The 19234-nt window shown below is 34.9% G+C and overlaps 3 protein-coding genes across 3 annotated transcripts; 2 read left to right on the forward strand and 1 right to left on the reverse strand.

The window, feature by feature from the left end:
• Window positions 1–2082, forward strand: LOC122601204 (30S ribosomal protein S13, chloroplastic). Its single transcript, XM_043773970.1, has 3 exons — window positions 1–174; window positions 253–477; window positions 1782–2082. The coding sequence occupies exons 1-3, from the start codon at window positions 49–51 to the stop codon at window positions 1947–1949; spliced, it is 519 nt and encodes a 172-aa protein (XP_043629905.1). The 5' UTR covers window positions 1–48; the 3' UTR covers window positions 1950–2082.
• A 1668-nt stretch (window positions 2083–3750) lies between these two features.
• Window positions 3751–15209, reverse strand: LOC122601196 (protein fluG). Its single transcript, XM_043773961.1, has 18 exons — window positions 14824–15209; window positions 13477–13728; window positions 12297–12364; window positions 12061–12200; window positions 11508–11613; window positions 10945–11101; window positions 10734–10829; window positions 9546–9594; window positions 8529–8803; window positions 7930–8102; window positions 7551–7671; window positions 6731–6783; window positions 6509–6638; window positions 6144–6289; window positions 5457–5645; window positions 5106–5338; window positions 4299–4441; window positions 3751–4152 (listed from the first exon to the last, which is right to left on the reverse strand). Exons 1-18 carry the CDS (start codon window positions 14986–14988, stop codon window positions 4090–4092), a joined length of 2559 nt encoding a protein of 852 aa, XP_043629896.1. The 5' UTR covers window positions 14989–15209; the 3' UTR covers window positions 3751–4089.
• Window positions 15210–17677: 2468 nt separating this feature from the next.
• Window positions 17678–18476, forward strand: LOC122586247. Its single transcript, XM_043758292.1, has 2 exons — window positions 17678–17798; window positions 17884–18476. The coding sequence occupies exons 1-2, from the start codon at window positions 17678–17680 to the stop codon at window positions 18474–18476; spliced, it is 714 nt and encodes a 237-aa protein (XP_043614227.1).
• The last annotated feature ends 758 nt before the right edge of the window (window positions 18477–19234 follow it).

A 19234-nucleotide genomic window follows, 5' to 3' on the forward strand; every position in this document is an offset into this window, starting at 1 on the left:
CATATCTATCCTATCTATCTATATCCTACCAAGTAACAGAACAGAAGAATGGCTCAAACACTATCAGCAACACCAGTAGCACCTTCCCTATCTCTCATCTGCAAAACCCCTTCTTCTTCCTTCTTCAATTCCAATTCCAACTCCCTTTCATTTCGTACTTTCACTTCTCCAAAGGTAAACATTTAATTTTTTTTTTTAAATTGTTTTTTTTTTAATTTAATAATTGAATGGAATGGATACAAATACAAACAGGTAGGTGGGTTGAGCATAAGATGTGCACGTGTGGGAGGAGTGGAAATACCAAACAACAAAAGGGTTCAATATTCGTTACAATACATTCATGGGATCGGCCGTACAAGAGCGCTTGAGATTTTGAATGACTTGAAAATGGAGAACAAAATTACTAAAGATTTGTCTGAAGAGGAACTCATTGTTCTTCGTGACGAAGTTTCCAAGTACATGATTGAAGGAGACCTTGTACGTATCTGCTTTTTTGTTATTCTTCAATTTTATCTCTCATGATAGATATAGTAGTCTGTATGTATATATATGTGTGTTGAATGATAAAAATGAAAATGTACCCAATTATTTAGGTATTGGGGAATTTTTATATTTAGTGAATTTTGAATATGAAACTTATAAACAATGTTTGTATAAGGAAGAAAAGACAACCACTTCGCCTTTCGTGATTGTAAGTGTGTGTCCAAAGATTTAGTTATGTTTGTAATTACTAGTACTAAATTTCATGCTTTTTTCTTAAGCTTAGTATTTCAGGGCTTTTTTTTGACATAATTGCCAAATGCTAGTGTAAAGTCATTTTTAAACTCGAAAGAAGTTCGGAGGAGAGATGTTTTATGTTTATCTTTTCTCTAGGTATATTGTTACTTGTTAGGCAATTTGGTAGTTTTGCTCTAAGCATAAGATAGATAAAACTCTTTTGGGTTCGTATTTTTTTTTTTCATTGGAAAGTTTTCGTCTTTAGGAGAAAGTTAGCCTAAACGTTCGTTTGGGTTCCTTTCTGTTAGTTCATACATTACTCACTAAAAACATGTGACTGGTCCTTTTGAAGTAACTATTGGCTGTTAGATAAATTAACCTTTTAGGTTGTATCAATAACTCTCGTAGTGATATTTTTAACTAATGTGTAGATAACAATCGCTTAAGTATATGCCATTAATTGTCAAAAAGGTCACTCACCTTTTTTACTTTGCCTTAATCGTTTATGCTTTCTGAAATTAGCCTACGACATCTTACTGCCTTCATTGTTTATGCTTTCTGAAATTAGTCAAAAATATCTTGTTTAAAGGAACTCTATACTGTCTTCTTTTAAGAGTTGCTTTGTATCTTTAACATTTGGAAAATTTGCTCCTTAGCATATTGTATGTAGGTTTATTGTCTACATTCGACCTGAATACTTGCCTGTCAAGTTTTTTTAAGAAAACCTTCATCTTGGAGGCAAATTTGGTCCATTTCATTTCATTGTTTATATTTTCGTGTGTATCATGTTAAATGAATCTGCCTACCGAAAAAATGGGGATTAAGAAATAAGGGGAAATAATCAATGAAAGGATTAGATGGTTGTGAGTAAACATCCCACTTCAAAAAAAAAAAAAAAAAGTATGTTGGTGCAAGCAAAGCAAAAGGAAATGTGTTGGGGTGGTATTAAAATCTTGACAAATAGTCCTGTAAACAAATGTGCAAATGCAATTTATTCTGATTTTGATCATCGAACGTGGTTTGCGCTATCTATATTGGATTAACTTGTTTCCTTGATTGTTCAGAGGCGATTCAATGCACTTGCAATTAGGAGACTTAAAGAAATTCAGTGCTACAGAGGCATACGCCACATTCAGGGACTCCCTTGTAGAGGGCAACGGACTAAGAATAATTGCAGGACTTTAAAGGGTAAGAAGGTTGCAATTGCTGGCAAAAAGAAGGCCCCTCGCTAGACTTGACTTGTGGTTTGTTCATTTTCTTTCACTTTATGTGAAGAATCTTGTTTAATGTAGATTAAACTTGTTGTATGTCGAAATTTGACTACATTTTGAGTTTGTTTAATATCTGGGTCTGTTTTTTCCCTCACTTTCTTTATGTGCTTTGTTGGATTGACATGTTTGTCTGGCTTGAACTGGCTATTGGTACTGATCAAATGGAAATATTTGGGTCAGAATGCTGCCCATAATGTTATCTACATGCACCACGCGTATCGTCACAATTTCGATGTCATGTCACAGATTATCGTTTTTTTTCCTAATCTATATCGGGTGATCATACTTGCCGAAAGTATATCGAGTGTTTTTCATTATCAAATATGAATGGATTGTTAGACTGTCTAAAATTACTGGCAATTGATATATTGTTGCTACTTGTTAATTTTGTTTGAATGAGATTATTTTGGATGAGGCATTACAATTTACAAATAAGTGAATAACCATGTAAGGTCCTTAGATCAATGTTCGTCTAAAGCTCATGTACTGTTTTATGTTCTGGAACTTGATCATCGCGTATATCTGATGTTAATTTTATTCCATTATGCTCGCCACCAATTTTGTATGTGTCTGGGTAGATACCAAGTTTGGTATCATGGCGTGCTTACTGTGTTGATAGCAAGTCCTGTAAAAAGATGACGCTGACAATAGTAAACTTCAAAATTAACATCATAGCTGCCACACGCTCTAACACATTCTTTTTTCTTTTCTTTTTTTATCCTTCTAAAATTTGAAATTAAAAGCATCTAACACAACTGGAAGTATGAGAACGATTGTTAAATACTTACCCAAGCAAAGAGTATTTTTACAAACGACATCTATGTTACTAACTGCAATTCAGGGAGGAGGTATTTTTGATATAAACCAACACTCAACGTTCTAATATACTTAATAAACACAATACATTGTCATAACGTAAAATAACACTCCACATTTTTGGCTCCGGGACAATCGAGCCAAGAAGAAGTATATCTATTGCAAACAAAGCAACTGGCAACCATGACACTCCCCACATTTTTGGCTCCTGTGCCTGCGGGACAAAAGTTACTGTACGCTATCCAACCATTGGTAAAGCAAGAGGAAACAATTATGGTTAATAAGACAAGCAATCAATTTGTTACGGTTTACGGAAGTGGTGACATAATGAAGACCCGTGACCACCTCATGGGTGGCAGCACAAATGGTCAAGAGTTGCACTCCCAATGTACCTCTCAAGATCAGTAAGACTAGACGGAGTGGAAGAAAACACCCCCGACCCTCGCCCTCTCTCGCCCCCCACGCCACCCCCGTCCACCGACCTCTCTCTCGCCCATCTTCTCCCTCTCGCCCTCTCTTCCTTTGACCGGCGCGTTGACCGAGGTGTATTAATGCCTACCGGCTAGTTTTTTTACCTTTTTTACATACAACACCCTCTACCCCACATGCCACATGGTACAAGTCGCCCACCCCTTAAAAACCCACCCATTTCCACCTTTTTTGAGGGGCAACTCTTTTTATCCCACATGCCACATGGTACAAGTCGCCCCCTCCTTCCCCCGACACCACTCCTCTTAGTCTAATAGACCAGAAACACATTCTGAGTCAAAAAGAACATTTTATAATTATTTGTTTAATCCTGATACATTGTTTATTGTAGATTTTACCTCTTCACAATGACAACATATAGTTTCAAACCACAACAGAGGTCAAACAGGTCAGGGACTCAGGGTAGAAATTTGAAAAGTCCCATGTACTAAATGTTGAATGCATAGAAACTCCTAAATCACGTACAAAACTTTATATTATTACTGGTAATAGTTACTACAATCATACTTAATAAATTACTTATTTGTAGTCAAGGGAGTGAACCAAGGAAATGTAAGCGGCTCATAATGACCATTTCTGACACAGCGCAATCATGATCAGTATTCAGTGCTTTGCTTTCTCTTCATTCATCAAGAGGAAATAGAAATTGGTTCTGAGAAACATTAATGAAATTACTTGCTTTGTCTAACCAACAATAAGTTCTAACATTAAGTTATTAAAACAGTCAACAACTAACATAATGACACTAACTAATCATCATGAGAACTGCAATTGGCAACCATTCTACATGAATATATTAGTACTGGTGTATGAGTTTCTTGTACGCATCCTTATTCTCAGAGTAGTGTTTGATTTCTGCCTGTAAAAACAAAACAAAAAAAATAACAATAATATATAATTAAAAAATAAAATAAAATAAAAAGGAAGAAGATTTGTTCATCACCCGTTTTTTTTTTTTTTGCTCATTATTACTAAAAAGTAAAAAAACAAAAGTTTAACATGTACCTTGCGAACCCCTTTTATAGCAACTAATAATTTCTCTCCTAACAAAGACTCTAACACAGTGTCCTTTGCAAGAGCTACAACTGATTCTGCAAGGGAGGCTGGCAATCTTTGGAGTTTGTCACGTAGGATATCAGGATTGTCATCTGTTAAAATAGATGTAAAATTGATGTAGATAAGTCATAAGAAACATCTCAACTTCAATGGTTCAACCTCTTTATATGCATAATGGGTTTAAATTAAAATGATAAAAGGTAAAATGAGTTGAATGAACTATAGCTAAAAATGACATTAGTCCAGATCAGAAGTTACAAAACTTGTGTGTGTTTACAACTTAACAATCACAGTGAAAGAATAAACTAGCTGACCCGTTTATATTCAGATTACTTTGTTTGGCCTCCAAGGGGTAAATTAAATAAAAATGCTCGTGAGGAAACAGGTCAAATGGATTAAACATAAAGCTCAAAGAGTAGTATAAGGCGTCAAATATCAATTTATGCGAAAAGCGAATTTACATGAAATGCTATATATATTTGTAATCTGACTTGACAAACCAATATGTATTTTGAAATAAATTGTGAAGTGTTTAAGGTCCACCCAACCTTTTTCCACCTAAACCAAAAAACAATCATTTTAAGCCATTACCCAACCCGTTTTTCTTTTCATCTGTATATATAATACAAAATAAACATGGTTATATACAGAAAAACAATTTAATGCCACATTCAGACTACAAAACCACAACAAAAAAACCAAAGGAAGTCTGGAACCCGTTAGACAGGTGAAATTAGAAAGTTTATGGAATCTTACCAATAGGATCAGGGAGAGAAAGGTGTCTGCGAAGACCATCGATTCCAGAAGCAAGAATAGCAGCAAGCGCCAGATACGGATTAGCACATCCATCAAATGCTTTAATTTCGAAGTTGCTTACAATGCCATCGGCAATGCCAGGTGGACATGCTGTTCTCAGAGGAGCTTCTCTGTTTTCTTTACCCCAGCAAAGGTATGCTCCACTCCAGGTATTGGGTTGTATACGATCATAACTACAAATACATGAAAGTTCAATGAGATTATAGACTTCTCACTCTTCTTTGTTGTGTATTGTATAATGTAAACTTTATCCCAATATCAACAACAATAGTCAAAAATGAAACTTATTACCTGTTTGGGATTGGTGCTGTAAAAGCTAAAAGTGATGGAAGATGGTGTAGAACACCAGCCATGAACTCTTCCCCAATTTTGGACATTCCATGGCGAGACGACCCATCAGATGCGGCAAATACATTTTTCCCATTTTGGGACAAACTAATATGCACATGTGAACCAGATCCGATGTCATCCAAGGCATACCTGATTAAGACCACAAATAAGCATTCAAAAAGAGAAAGCATCAGCAGGTAGCAGCTGAAGAAGTCGTTATGAGCAAGATATTGTGCCACAGAAGAAACATATCTGCTACTCTTACATAAAAAGTAGAGGTGTCAATTCTGACCCCTAATAAATCAGTTTATCTGTTTAGAAGGATACATGTCAAACGTATCAAACAGGTCAAAGGCTTTCCAGGTGAATGTGGATTGCATAGAACATCTTCAATTATTTTATTCAAAAATATAGATTATTATTGTCATAAATATATATTACGAGTAATTATCATACTGAACCGTGTCCTTTTGTCTGTAAAAAGGACAAGAAAGACTTGGCAGGACCACCCAACCTAACCAGGGCCTTTCTGTCCCATACTAAAAGTAAATTGAGTCATTATAACCCAGAACCACTTTGACCGACTACCCAAGCCGCCCATCTTGCCATCTCTAGCAGCAGTGATGTTTTTCATCATGCATTACTTACTTTGGCATAAAAGTGGCTAGCAACCCATGTTTCCTTGCAACAGATCTAATAGCTTCACGGGCATATATCAAGTTATCTGCAGCATTGGTACAAGTTGTGTAACGCAATGCAATTTCAAACTGACCACTACCAGCCTCTGCATGTAGCTGCATTACCAAACAAAGAAACATCAGACTGCAAAATTTCAGAAGAATTACCGCTTATAACTCACGTTTTTTTCAATTTATGATGCAATACGTATACATATGCATGAATTATTACGATATAAAAACAATCAAGTCTACGAGTTATGACATGATTTTGTCATTTTGTGACTTCAGTAGTTCAATGCATCGATGCCCACAAAATTAAAAATTCCTTGTTACCTGTTCTACATCAATATTCAAAAACTGTAGTGATTTAACAACTTCATGTAACACAGGTGAAGCAGCATCAAAAGCAGCTGTCGAGCAGTAACGCGATGTGTCAAATGGGACCCATTCTTCTCGACCATCCCTGTTTAATTGTCTATGCAAGTTACAAATCATAAGACTATATGTAGATTTGCATCTTGAAGTACACAATTACTCATTAAAGTTACATAATACCTTAACTGACTCTTTAATAGATAGAACTCATTTTCAAAGCCAGCATTCATTACCTGTACAAAAGGCAGGCGGATGCCAAGTCCAGGTCAGGATCTTATTTGAAAGCTTTGAGGCTAACAGAAGCGTAACATTAATGCTACACATACAAAGAAATGCTTATAAACATTTGTCCCAAATTTTAAAGTTTTTTTCTCTCTCTCTCTTTGTTGATAGACAATATCACATGCCACATGTGCATGTAAACTGTTAGCAGGTGTAGCATTCTGCTAACATAAAGTTATGTTCATCATACCACCTAGTCTGCTACAAGCATCAATATTTGAGATAGCTTCATGGATAGGTCAAAGAGGATAATCATGAGTCAGGTCAAAATGAGCTGGGTCAAGTGGGCTAACCAGACAACACTTTTTCATCCTAGTTAATATATATAAAATTATTAATAATCCAAATAAGATAGTAAAGCAATATTAATGCAAGAATTATCTAACTTTTATATAAAAAAAATTACGGAGCTTTTATCAATTTTATACACTTCTGATGACTTTCAACGCGTTTAATCTGTTATGAAGATAACTTATCTTAAATCAGCCAATTAAAGTGGGTCAAGAATGCGACTAGTACTCAATATGTAAAAACGGTAGATTGAAAACTAAATATCATACTGCGTAAGCAAAAGAGTTCACAAGCTTATGTTAGAGCTCAGCTAGGATGCCAGCTTTAATAATTAGGAATACCAGATTACTAGGAGAGATATCGACAATATAAATTAATCGTAAGCAAAACACAAACTACCACATTCAATGAATAAAGTATTGAATACCAGGTTAAATTGTTCTTTCAGAACTTTTGAAACTCTTCTTAGAGTTTCTCTCGGGCAGTATTCCCACACTTGACCAGGTTTTATGTACATATCGGCTAAAACCATCTCTTCCTGCATCAACCTGTACATAAATCACTAAGATATGAGATGTCAAAACATATGTTCGAGTCATCGATGACAATATAACTGATTGAAAAAGCTATATGCAAAAATACAAAATGAAACTGGTATTTGCTTCATTGTTCAGAAAGATTAATGATCATAGATACAGAGAATGGTGACGAACATTGTCTGAATGAAAAGATGGCAATGACACTTATAAATAGAATAAGATAAAATGTGCTACTCTATTGTGACTGTTTCCAAAGTAATATTTTACCATGGTATTTTGCATCTGGTTGATAAATCTGGTATGAGTCTGATCTCACCAGTTCCTGTCAGATTGGTTTCATCAGCTGGACCATCCATTGCTGAACTCATTCCCATCGAGGCACAGGTTAGACCTAACCCATTCTCCTTCACAAATGTATCAAAGCGTTGTTGTGGGACAACCTGAGAGGGATGTATTTAAACTCAAAGTCCTTCACACCACATACAGCCAAATAATTAAATCTGAAGAAAACCAATATATCGATATTTAATTAACATTACCGGCTTTTCTTCGAAACCGATTGGGTATGCTGGTAGTTATAAAGTGTTGAACAAAACTATTTTGAGGTTTTATCGAATAAAAATACACTTTGGGTAACTTCGTCCCTTGCAACTCATTAGACAAAATGTAAGCTAGATCGACACACTCATTAGTAAACAGGATTGAAACTGCCACCTATAGTTTTTCCAATCTTAGATCTTCAGCTATTTGTGGCATTTGTCATAAAGACCGTAAATGACTATCGGAAACTATAAAGTAAAAGTAGATGTAAAACAAAAGTCCAAAGATGATGAGAAACAGAATGTATAAAGAGAAAAACGACTTACACGGCACCTATGTTGTCCAGATGCATCTACCCATAAAACACGAACAAGCGTGACATCTTGTTTTGTAGAGTTGAACTCCTTTAGACGATTATCCAACTTTGGAAACTTATCAGAAACACATCTAGATGTCAAAGAGCCATCAATTTTGTACAACAATTTTGCATTATCGGTAAAGATGTCGGTGACAGCTTCAAGAGCTTCAGATATTGAAAGATCACCCTCATTACATGCATCACGTAGAACTGAGAAAACAACATCTCGTGCTCTCTTTGCACCTGCGAAGGCAAGCAACAAGAGGAAGTTGACTTTACATTGATCTTACATGGAAGAAGTTGATACATATTTCTAAATGGTCCTGACAAACCACCTCCAACATGGCCTAGTGGTCAGCCATCCTTATGCCCTATCAAGAGGTCTCAGCTTCAAACCTCCAAATGTTAACATCTTGGGGGTGGCTAGGGAACCGTTTAGGGTGTGTACATCTGAGTCAAAGACTTCCCTCCCAAGAAACCTGAACAGGGAAATTCTCCTCTGTTTACCTCAGTGATTCCGACAAACAACATCTCTGTTAAACTTTTGTAGTTCGCTTCTTCACAGCAAAAGTGATTTTGTATAATTTTAACTGCTGAAAATATTTTGGTAACTCTTTATCAGAGCTACAGGTGGCAAACTCAGTTGGATCACACATTGTTGGGTAGTGGGTTGAAACTTGAAAGTTACTTATGTCAATACATACTTTTTGACATGGGTAGGGGATCGATTGACCTACAGAACATACCGTCCATAAATTTAAATCTTTTTATAGATAATAAGTGTGCCAAAAACATATTAACGTTTCAAATTATCTGAACCCTTTTCCCATTCTAGCCACTTTTTCGTTTGAACATTTCACCTGTTAGAGATGTCCCAATTTCCCCGTTCATAAGCAAAGGTGTTGAAATTTCCAACTCTAAAGAAAAATAATGCATACACATGCACAAGTCTTGTAGAAAAATTGCAATTTCCAGTTTCACAAACCTAAGTAAAATGTTTCAGGAAATCTACATCCATCAGTGCTGAACATCACCTGCAAATACGAATTTGCTTTTCACATTACAAGTAACATAGCAATCAGCCTAATTGAACAGTATATTAAAAGATAGACCATTAGACTAGCAACAAAAACATAAAATAAAGACAGTAAAAAACTTAAGATAGATATAGAAAAAGCCTGACAGTTAGTTGATACATTACATCAAGTGGAACCAGCCAGCTGAAGCATAACCTAGAAGCTAATTTCAAGCATATGGTATGAGAAAGAGGCATCCATTTGAATATCATTATGTTGTTAACTATTTACTAGACTTTAGACCCGTGTATTCACACACGTAGCGTATAAAATCTATGTTTTGTTATGTCACCTGCTTTTAGAGTAAGAACTCGAAGCATGGATAACTTATATTAGTATTGTGTATAAAATGTTCTTCTTTAAAACACTAATAGTACTAATTTCTCTTCACAAATTTAACGATGTTCGAAACTTTTATTATGTGTGTATGATGGTTACATAATATAATTAGATTTATCCAGTTATTGTTTAGACATTGTTCCATCTTCATTTTCCATGTTTATAAACATAAAGGTCATGTTTTTGAACAAAAGGGTTGATTGATATATATATTCGTTGAAAATCTGTGGGATAATGAAGTTTAAGTAAAGAATAAATTCTCTGGAAATGTATCCTACTTTAGCAGGCAGTTTATTGTGTGTATCTCACTTAAAACACATTTATTTTCTGTATTCAAGCTTTACTTCATCTACTTTGAGTATCTGGATACCAATATAAAATTTAACCAGTGATTCTTTCATTTTTCTAAAACTATCTTTATGCCACTTGACCTGAACATATCATAAGATCTTCCCTGGTTACACTTCAAGAAAACTTCTGCAGTTACATTCAATGTCAAACACATAGTAACAGAAAAGAGGTCTTCCTTGTGGATGTTGTGATGCTGTTATTATTGTTGGTCCAAACCTTGGCTAGTGCCAAAAAAGTACAAAATGACAACTCTAATGTCGCCACACCAGTCTCCCTCTGGGAGAGCTTTAGCTGGTTTGAGTACGAGTCAGGGTGGACTCGAACCTCGTGGATTAGTTCGCCAAAACCCAGACACCACTATTACCAAGAACTAAAAGTAGAAAAATCATACTGCGGATGAGCCTCACCTTCTTTATTGGTGCAAGCTCCAAAAGTTCTTTGACTGATGATATCATGCCATGGACACTGAGCTTAGGAATAGCTAAACCAAAATCAAGGTACACCTGAAATTGATTGCAGAACTTCTGTTAAGAACTAAAATATAAAACTCACAATCTTGAGATAACCATTAGAAGTGCTAGATTGCCCTTTCAAGTTTCAAGTCCCTCCAATTTTAACCTGGTGATAAACGGATGCCAAATACGATGCTTCCCTTGAAAAAGGGTAAGATGCATGTAAAAGGACTATTTGACAGTCCAAGAATCTCTTGTCTTCAAGAAGATTACGGAGATGAAGGGGATTAGCCAGCCTCAAATCCAGATCTTTGTCTCCAAAGCTAATAAGAAATTAATACATGTTATTTGGTACAGAAATACCAATGGGGGTGTTTGGATTAGAACTTTGAAACTGATTATCTGATTGAAATAATCAACTTAAGTGCTTTTTTTAAAGAATAACCAGCTTAAAAGGCTTGCCTTTGCTCTTTTATTTTTTCAAAAATAAATTGTCTTGTTGGATAATTTATCTATTCAACGATTCAGATTACACATAATTATGTATTATTTGATTATTGCAAATTTAAAAAGTAGAAGCACATCAAACACTATTTCCTACAGCCCATATAATTATATGATTATGATTTTTGCAACATCACGTAATCATCTTCAAAACGCAGATCCAAAGACCCTTTAAAAGTATATGCAATAAGTATCAGAAAATGCAACTCGGCAATCTGGTTTTACCCTGTATGTATCTGCATCGGCCAATCAAAACTCATAGCCACATCCAAACTATGCACGAAGATATAATCAACAAGATTCTTGTTTGAGATACGAACAGGATATCCAGCTGGAAAGTATAAAAGATCAGATAAAAACGTTGCTACTAGTTAGAGGTGGCAAAATGGGTGGGGTCTGTTAAGAAAGCTCAATTTTATGGGTCAGGCTGTATTTACCTGAAACCTTTTTAGTCCAAAAAATTCAAACTTATATTTATGGTCTTTGACATATCAAACATGATCAAATTAGTATAATTGCAGCAATAATCTTACTTTTTGAAGAGAATGACCTAAAAAATTATTTCGCATGGCAAATACACGTTTGCCAACTTACGAGTTACGACCCATTTGAACCATTAGACGGTCTAACGGTTCCCATGTTGGATTCTTATTTTTCATCTAACACGTTTGACTCATTACTGATAAAATATAACCCAAATCAGATCATTCATTAGTTGATGGGTCAAATCGTCCACCTCTGCCTCTAATAATATAACAAGGTGCTATATTGAACTCACCTTGCAGAACTTCAGCAAGACCGTCCTCAGCATCTTTCATGGTGACATTTGTATTGATTTCAAGGCCACTTCGATATGCAGCTATGCTTTTTAGACCAACCACTTTGGGGACATCTGTTGTACCAACTTCAACAGAAAATGTTACAGCACGATGTTAAGGAACTAACAAACTGTAGGTTACCTTTATATAGACAGAAAGGAAAACCAAAGTTCAGAAAGAAAACCAGCAAGGATATGACTTTAATCTTCCTAAGAAATTATCGGTAAATGTATCTAGTGTCCAACACTTCCCACTTAATATTCCCTGAAACATAATAATAAAGAAAATGAGTTATTGCCATGATGTTGCTTGTGTAATTAATGACGACAAAGCTCTAAAATTCATTATTAAAAAACCAAAAGATTTTGTTTTCGGAAAAGAAAACAGGAAAGAAGGAAATAGTACATCCGTGAATGCACATATGGTACATGCACAACATAAGACAAGCAGATAGATACATGTATATCCATTTGTTACATCGCAAGTTGGATAGAAATAGGATATAAGTATTTCCACACTTAACAACGCAAGTTTGAAACACACTAATTCTGTACTAGCAAACAAAAGGGAAACCTATCATACTTCTGAATAAACCAAAAGAATTATGTGTTTTGGAAAAGTAAACAGAAAAGGAGATAATAGTACATCCAGGAATGCACATATGGTACATGCACGACATAAGACAAGCAGATAGGATATATGTATATCCATACGTAAGTGGATAGGATATATGTATTTCCACACGTAACAGCGCAACTGGGAAACACGGTAATTCTGCACTAGCAAGCGAAAGAGAAACATACTGTATATTACTTCTGAATGAATCTTCCATATGCTAGAGACACTGCTTCTTAAGTATTTTATGGAAGGCTACAACAGAAATTTAAGGAACCGCACATGTTGTGAACACTAGGATTCTTTATATAGGTCAGCAAATCTACGACACTCCCCTCGAAAGTTAACTTCCACCTACCGCACGTTGTTGGGGCAGAAATATGGAGAACAAAATCAGAGAATTTACTTTGTATCAGCTGATCTTAGGGTCAAAATTATGTTGGTGAAAAGGCACCGAGAATTTACAGAAGGCAATTCCTACCCATTTACCTATAAATTGGTTTATTTCAGTAGCTTTTTATATCTGAAGGATCAAACGGGTTAAGTTAAAGGAGTGAAATAAAAGAGAAATATGTCAAATGTCTAGATGGTTGCACTACATTAGTAATATCTATAGTCTTTGGGCTTACACTAGAGCATGTTCCGACTTATACAGAAAATTGTGTGCAGCAGACATAAGAAGAAGAATAAAGACATTAAACGAATTCAATATAGTACTATTATGCGAGTATGTTACAAGAGTAAGGAAAAGACAATCTTACTTCATCAAGAATTTCCTCAGCTAGACGCTCAATTCTGAGTATTCTACCAACAAATGGCACGAAATCTCTATGCTTCTCAATACTAAGCATCTTATCAAGAATAAATCCATCATCTATTAGTACAGTAGAGATTCCTGCAGCTTTGAAGCACACTTTGCTGATTGTTTTGATACCTGAGGATCCTCTATATTCTTGGACTCCTTGAAGAGTTGACTCAGAGCCATATAATTCAGCAACATCCCTCAGACTTCTCTGCAATAGGCATCTATGAGTGGTAAGTGAAGTTGGCAATTTCAAATCATTTAGAATGGGTCAATGCAGGCCACACTTAATTGGTAACAAGTCAAAATGCGTTAAAGTTAAAACACAAAGATATGGCTAGAACTATAATGCGAAGCCGCTTGGTAAAAAGCAAAATGTTTGATGTGGTCTATCTTTTTATTTATAAGACCGTGTTACATTATTATTTCAATCTTCCAATGTATCATTTTTGGGTCCAATGGAATTCATATTATGCCTCCCAACCTAATAAGAATATAACAAATGACCTCTCTTACATAACGACCGAAAAAAACTTCTAAGAGGAAACTATTTCCTGAAGCTAGATTGCCAATGCTATGTGTATTAACATGTATATCACTGTAACTATATTCAAGACATCAATCATTTACCAAAAAAATATTTAAAAAACGACAATAAAACAAAAAATGTTGGCGAGTCAACGTAACCTGAACACCTAACCTTGGACCGTTTTCTTTAGACCACTAACTTGCTGGCCTACTATACCCTGAACAATTTTGAACCCCAGGGACCTCACCCAGCCTCGCACCAGTAAGACAATGTCTAGTCAGCTACATTTCCTCTTACTAAATCTAGTTTGGAAAGTTTTGTCACATGTATTAAAAAATGTAGTCACATAAATGAAAAATAAAAATCTAGCATTTCATTTCATATATCCATATACTACCATGCTTAATTGATTAATCTACACATGATGGTGGTCCAAATCAAAACACATTTACTTCATGTGAATTATAACTCTTTTTTCTTAATTAATAAAAAGGATTATTATCACAAACCGTCCCCGTGGTTAGTCATCTTTCACTTTTAACACTCCTACATTTCCATTTTTATTATCGACGCTTTGTCTCTAAACTTCAGCACTCGTCCCTACGTTCTAACGTCCGTTAGTTGGGCTCCACTAAGAACCTTACGTGCATACTATCTGAGGATATATCGGTCCTTTTACATCATACTAGTGTCGGTTATAAAAAAAAAAAAAAAAATCAAAGTTAGTAAAAAACATAAATAAAATTAATTAAGAAAAGAGAAATGGGGTGGGTTGACCTTGAAGCTAAGAGTGGAGGAAACTTGAGATAAGGCTTTGCCAGAAGCTTCAGAGAAACAAGAGATGAATGGAAGTGATGAATCGATTGCAACTATGTTATGAGCGTGAGCATCCACTAACTCTGCTCTCTCTACTGCTTCTCTTATTAGCTCCGAGTTATCCATTTTCTCTATATCTAGCACTTGACCACCAATGATTGATTGAATGATTGTACGTGATATATATATATATAATATATATAGAGAGAGTGATATATATAGAGAGAGAGAGAGAGAGAAGTCAGCAGCAAAAGTTGTGGATCGTGTCTTCACTCGCCGGGGGTTTTTCTTTTCACCTTCTTTGTGTTTTTCTTTCTCTTTCTTCTTTCTATTTTTATTTTAGTGTTTGGGCGACCTGAGTATTCATTTTTTTTAAAGTCGATACGAATTGAAGAACACAAATACACAATATATAGTATATATACACTCTTAAAAATTATAAAAAGAAAACATAACGTTAATTAAAGGTATATATATTGAGAAGTTAAAAACTAATATAAAAAAATATAAATTAAGACCAACTCTTAAATTAAGATTAAATCTCAATCATTCATTTATTTATAATCATTAAATCTCAACCATTTATTTTTTTTTTCTCTTCTATAAATTATTTTATATTTTTAATTCATTCAAAATCTTTTATCTCAAAAACCATACATCTATAAATTAAAAAAAATATATATGGGTGTTCTTAAAATTTGATACTTTTTCATTAGAGAGTTCATTCGACATATTTTCGAAGAATTTTTAAATCTAAACGCATGCCACTTAAAATGAAAAGCCTGTACGGCTAAGGGCGGAGCCTGTCAGGTAGATCACCACATCACCGATCACCCCTATAACCTATTACCCCCTATGACCGATCACCTTCTATGACTTACCATACTCTATGACTTATCACCCATACTACTTACCCCTTATTAAAAACCGAAAGGGCGAAGCTCATACCATATCAAATCGAGAGAAAAAAAAGTGATGACACCTATGACCTATCATCCTCTATGACCTATCACCCCCTGTGACCGATCATACACTATGACCTATCACACTCTATAACATATCACTTCACTAGCTATCCTTATTAATACCCGAAAGGGCGAAGCTTGTACCGTATCAAAAATTCGTTGAAAGTATATCGAATGATCTCTCTAATGAAAGAGCATGAAATTTTAAGAACACCTGTATAATTTTTATAATTTATCGATGTACAGTTTTTGAGATTAAAATTTTTGAATGAATTAAAGGAATAAAATAATTTATGTTGGAGAGAGAAAAAAATATAAGTGGTCAAAATTTGAGCAAGGATACATAAATTAATGGTTGATATTTGGTCATAATGGTCTTAATTTGTAACATGATCCTAAATTAACTCACCGCCTTATAATAATGGGTAAAACAAGCCAAGAGTATTTTTAATTTCATAACCTAGAAAACTAGTATATCTATCTATCTATATTATGTAAAGAACCCATATTTTACTATAACCTATCACTATTTTTACCATTATGTATCTGTTTTTTACTGTTTTCCCATTGCTGCTGCTTTTCTTTCTCTTTTTCTTTCATTCCCCTGAATTCATTACTTCCCCTTTCTATTTCATCAACAAAAGAGATGCCTTCCTTCCTTATCAAAAACCTAAATTCGTATGTATGGAATCAAGATTAAGCTTTGCAAGGTATGTATTTTAACTTAGTTTTTTTTTTTTCCCATCACTTTTTGTGTGGGATTAACTTGCAGATTATTGTTTATACTGTCAAAGTTGTTGCGGTGGGTTTCCTATACAAACAAGGGGATCTTTTCACAACTTTCTTTTACTTGCTCTTTGTGTTGGACTTTTTGTTTTTTGACTAATTATTAGGTTTTATCCCATGATTTATCAGCCATATAAACATCCAAAATTTAAATACCTTGAAAAGGGGATTTATTAAGAATAAGAATCATTAACAGAGTCAATATTTGTCAACTCTTTGGATATTATAGCCGATAACTTCACTGGCTATTTGAACATCCTAAATTTAATTAGGTTGGAAAGGGATTTCCTATGCATAAAATTCATTAGCAGAATGGCTGTTTCTCATGTCTTATGTTTGGATATTAAATATGACGGAATGATCTTTATAACCCACAAATGATTCTTAACAACTTTTGTATATTGTGGTGTTTTTCTTTTTAATGTTTATGGCTAGGTTTGATATTTCTATTCACTGAAATGCAGTACCAGCTTCGGCCTTACTCTTTGCAATATTGAACTGAATGGCTCGGTTTCCATAGGCTGAGGTACGTATAGCCAGCTCACACTTTTAAAAACACTTTATTGCTTTAAATGTGTTTGTGTCAAACCTGTTAAAACCGACAATCGTTTGAGCTGTATATTTGGTTTTTGCTTACTTGTCTTTACAAAGAATTTGTCGTGTGCCCCAAGTTTACTAGACTAAATATGAAACGAAAAAGAAAACAAACTCAAGCTGACCAGGTTCGCAGCAACATGCTTGGCGAGGCTTTCAATGATAGACTATTTCAACACCATAGTCATGTTAGGCATGGGGAGGTCGTGGAAACGCGTGCTTCCCCGTACTTGGCATTCAAGCAACCCATAATGACCCCTGATATGAAATTCATAAATACGACAAATTATAGGAAAGAGTCTATACTGAGATGGAAAAGAAAAAAGGCAAACCAAAAAGAAAAAAAAACACCTTCCAAAGAAATTAACACATTGGTTGCAGCCAATGGTTCTTCAAGCCATGTTAGCCCTTCTCATCCGCCTCTGATTATTTTAACTCACACAAAAGGTTTGTTACATAATATGTAAACCATGGCACACTCATGGATTAGGATTCATCGCTACTTGGTAATAACAATCTGTATGCCTAAGAGATACACAAGCATAACATCTAGCAGTAAGAGGCAAAGAACCCCAAGATCTCACGGGAAAGGTTCGTCCGAGAATTTACCCTGCATTCTTTTTGTTATTTTCTTTTCACCATCTGAATACGAGTCGTTCTTGCTACATGGTGACAGGACACACCCCGGTAACTGGAAGAAACCTGTTGCAATTCATTCCATTAATGAGCGAAACGTTACCTAGGATGAAAGATTGTGTACACTATGGTGCGACTAAGTTTTACTCTGAAACAAAGAATTTTTGTTGCTCAAATGGTCGTGTTGTTTTGGCTAACAACAAACTTCCAGATATCCTGAAACAACTTTTGACATCAACATCAGAAGAAGCAAAGGCATTTAGAATATACATCAGGACATATAACAACCTTTTTGCTTTTACTTCTCTAGGCGTAAAGTCAGATACCACCCTTGCCAAGAGGAACAACGGCATTTACACATTTAGAGTGCAAGGTCAAGTTTACCATTTCATAAATGATTTGCATCCAGATGACGATAGTGCCAAAAACCTTCAGCTTTATTTCCATGACATCGAACATGAAATGCAAAACCGCATGGCATCCTGTGAAAGGCTATCTGAACTAGCAATTGGCATATGCGTGGAAGTGCTTCTGCAAAACCCTTATGCTTGTGTGACACCCGGCAAAAATCAAGGTCCGTTTAACTTAGTTAACCACACACAACCAACTCATAATGTAGTGTATATGGTTTAGAAATAAGAACTTTATATATACTTACTATATGTGACCACTTGGTTTATATACGTGATTAATCTTCGAAAACGTGTATCTAGCTCTTATACTATTTCTTGACCACCTTTGCATGAAACTTTAGATATAAAATATTTAACTAAAGTAATGGATAATTTTGTTTAATGATTATAATAATAATCATAGGTTATAATAATAATAATACTTATAATAAAAATAATACATCTTTTACACTAACTACTAATTAAATAATCTAACCTACATATAAACTAAATAAATTAATAATAAAAAGTTACACTCCTAGTCCCTCAAGACTCCAGTTTTTCTGACTTAAACCCCTCTCCATAACCCTAATCTTCCATTATAAATACCCCCTAAACATCACAACTTAAGGGTTCCACACTTAAGCATAAACAAACTAATCTTTTCTTTCTTTCTCTTGTCATTTTTGGACAGCATTTTCTGCCCATAAGGGCTGCTGAAATCCAGCCCCAAATCACTCTAAAATCTAGCCTTCTTAATGATCTAATAATCATCTAATATCAACTAATCAAAATGGAAGGCTTATGGGGTGATCTTTGGGGTTAAACACTAAGAAAACACTAAGTTTTCTTTGTTATTTTCGGGATTTATTAAGAATAATAATAAAAACAACATCTCAAATCATCAAACACTCGTACATGTTGCTAGATCTTAATCCTCAAAGCTAGATTAAGCTATATGGAAGTCGAAAAGGCCACCCTCCTTCACCATGAGGGCTG

Source organism: Erigeron canadensis, chromosome 1 (genome assembly GCF_010389155.1).
Source record: "Erigeron canadensis isolate Cc75 chromosome 1, C_canadensis_v1, whole genome shotgun sequence".
Classification (NCBI taxonomy): Eukaryota; Viridiplantae; Streptophyta; class Magnoliopsida; order Asterales; family Asteraceae; genus Erigeron; species Erigeron canadensis.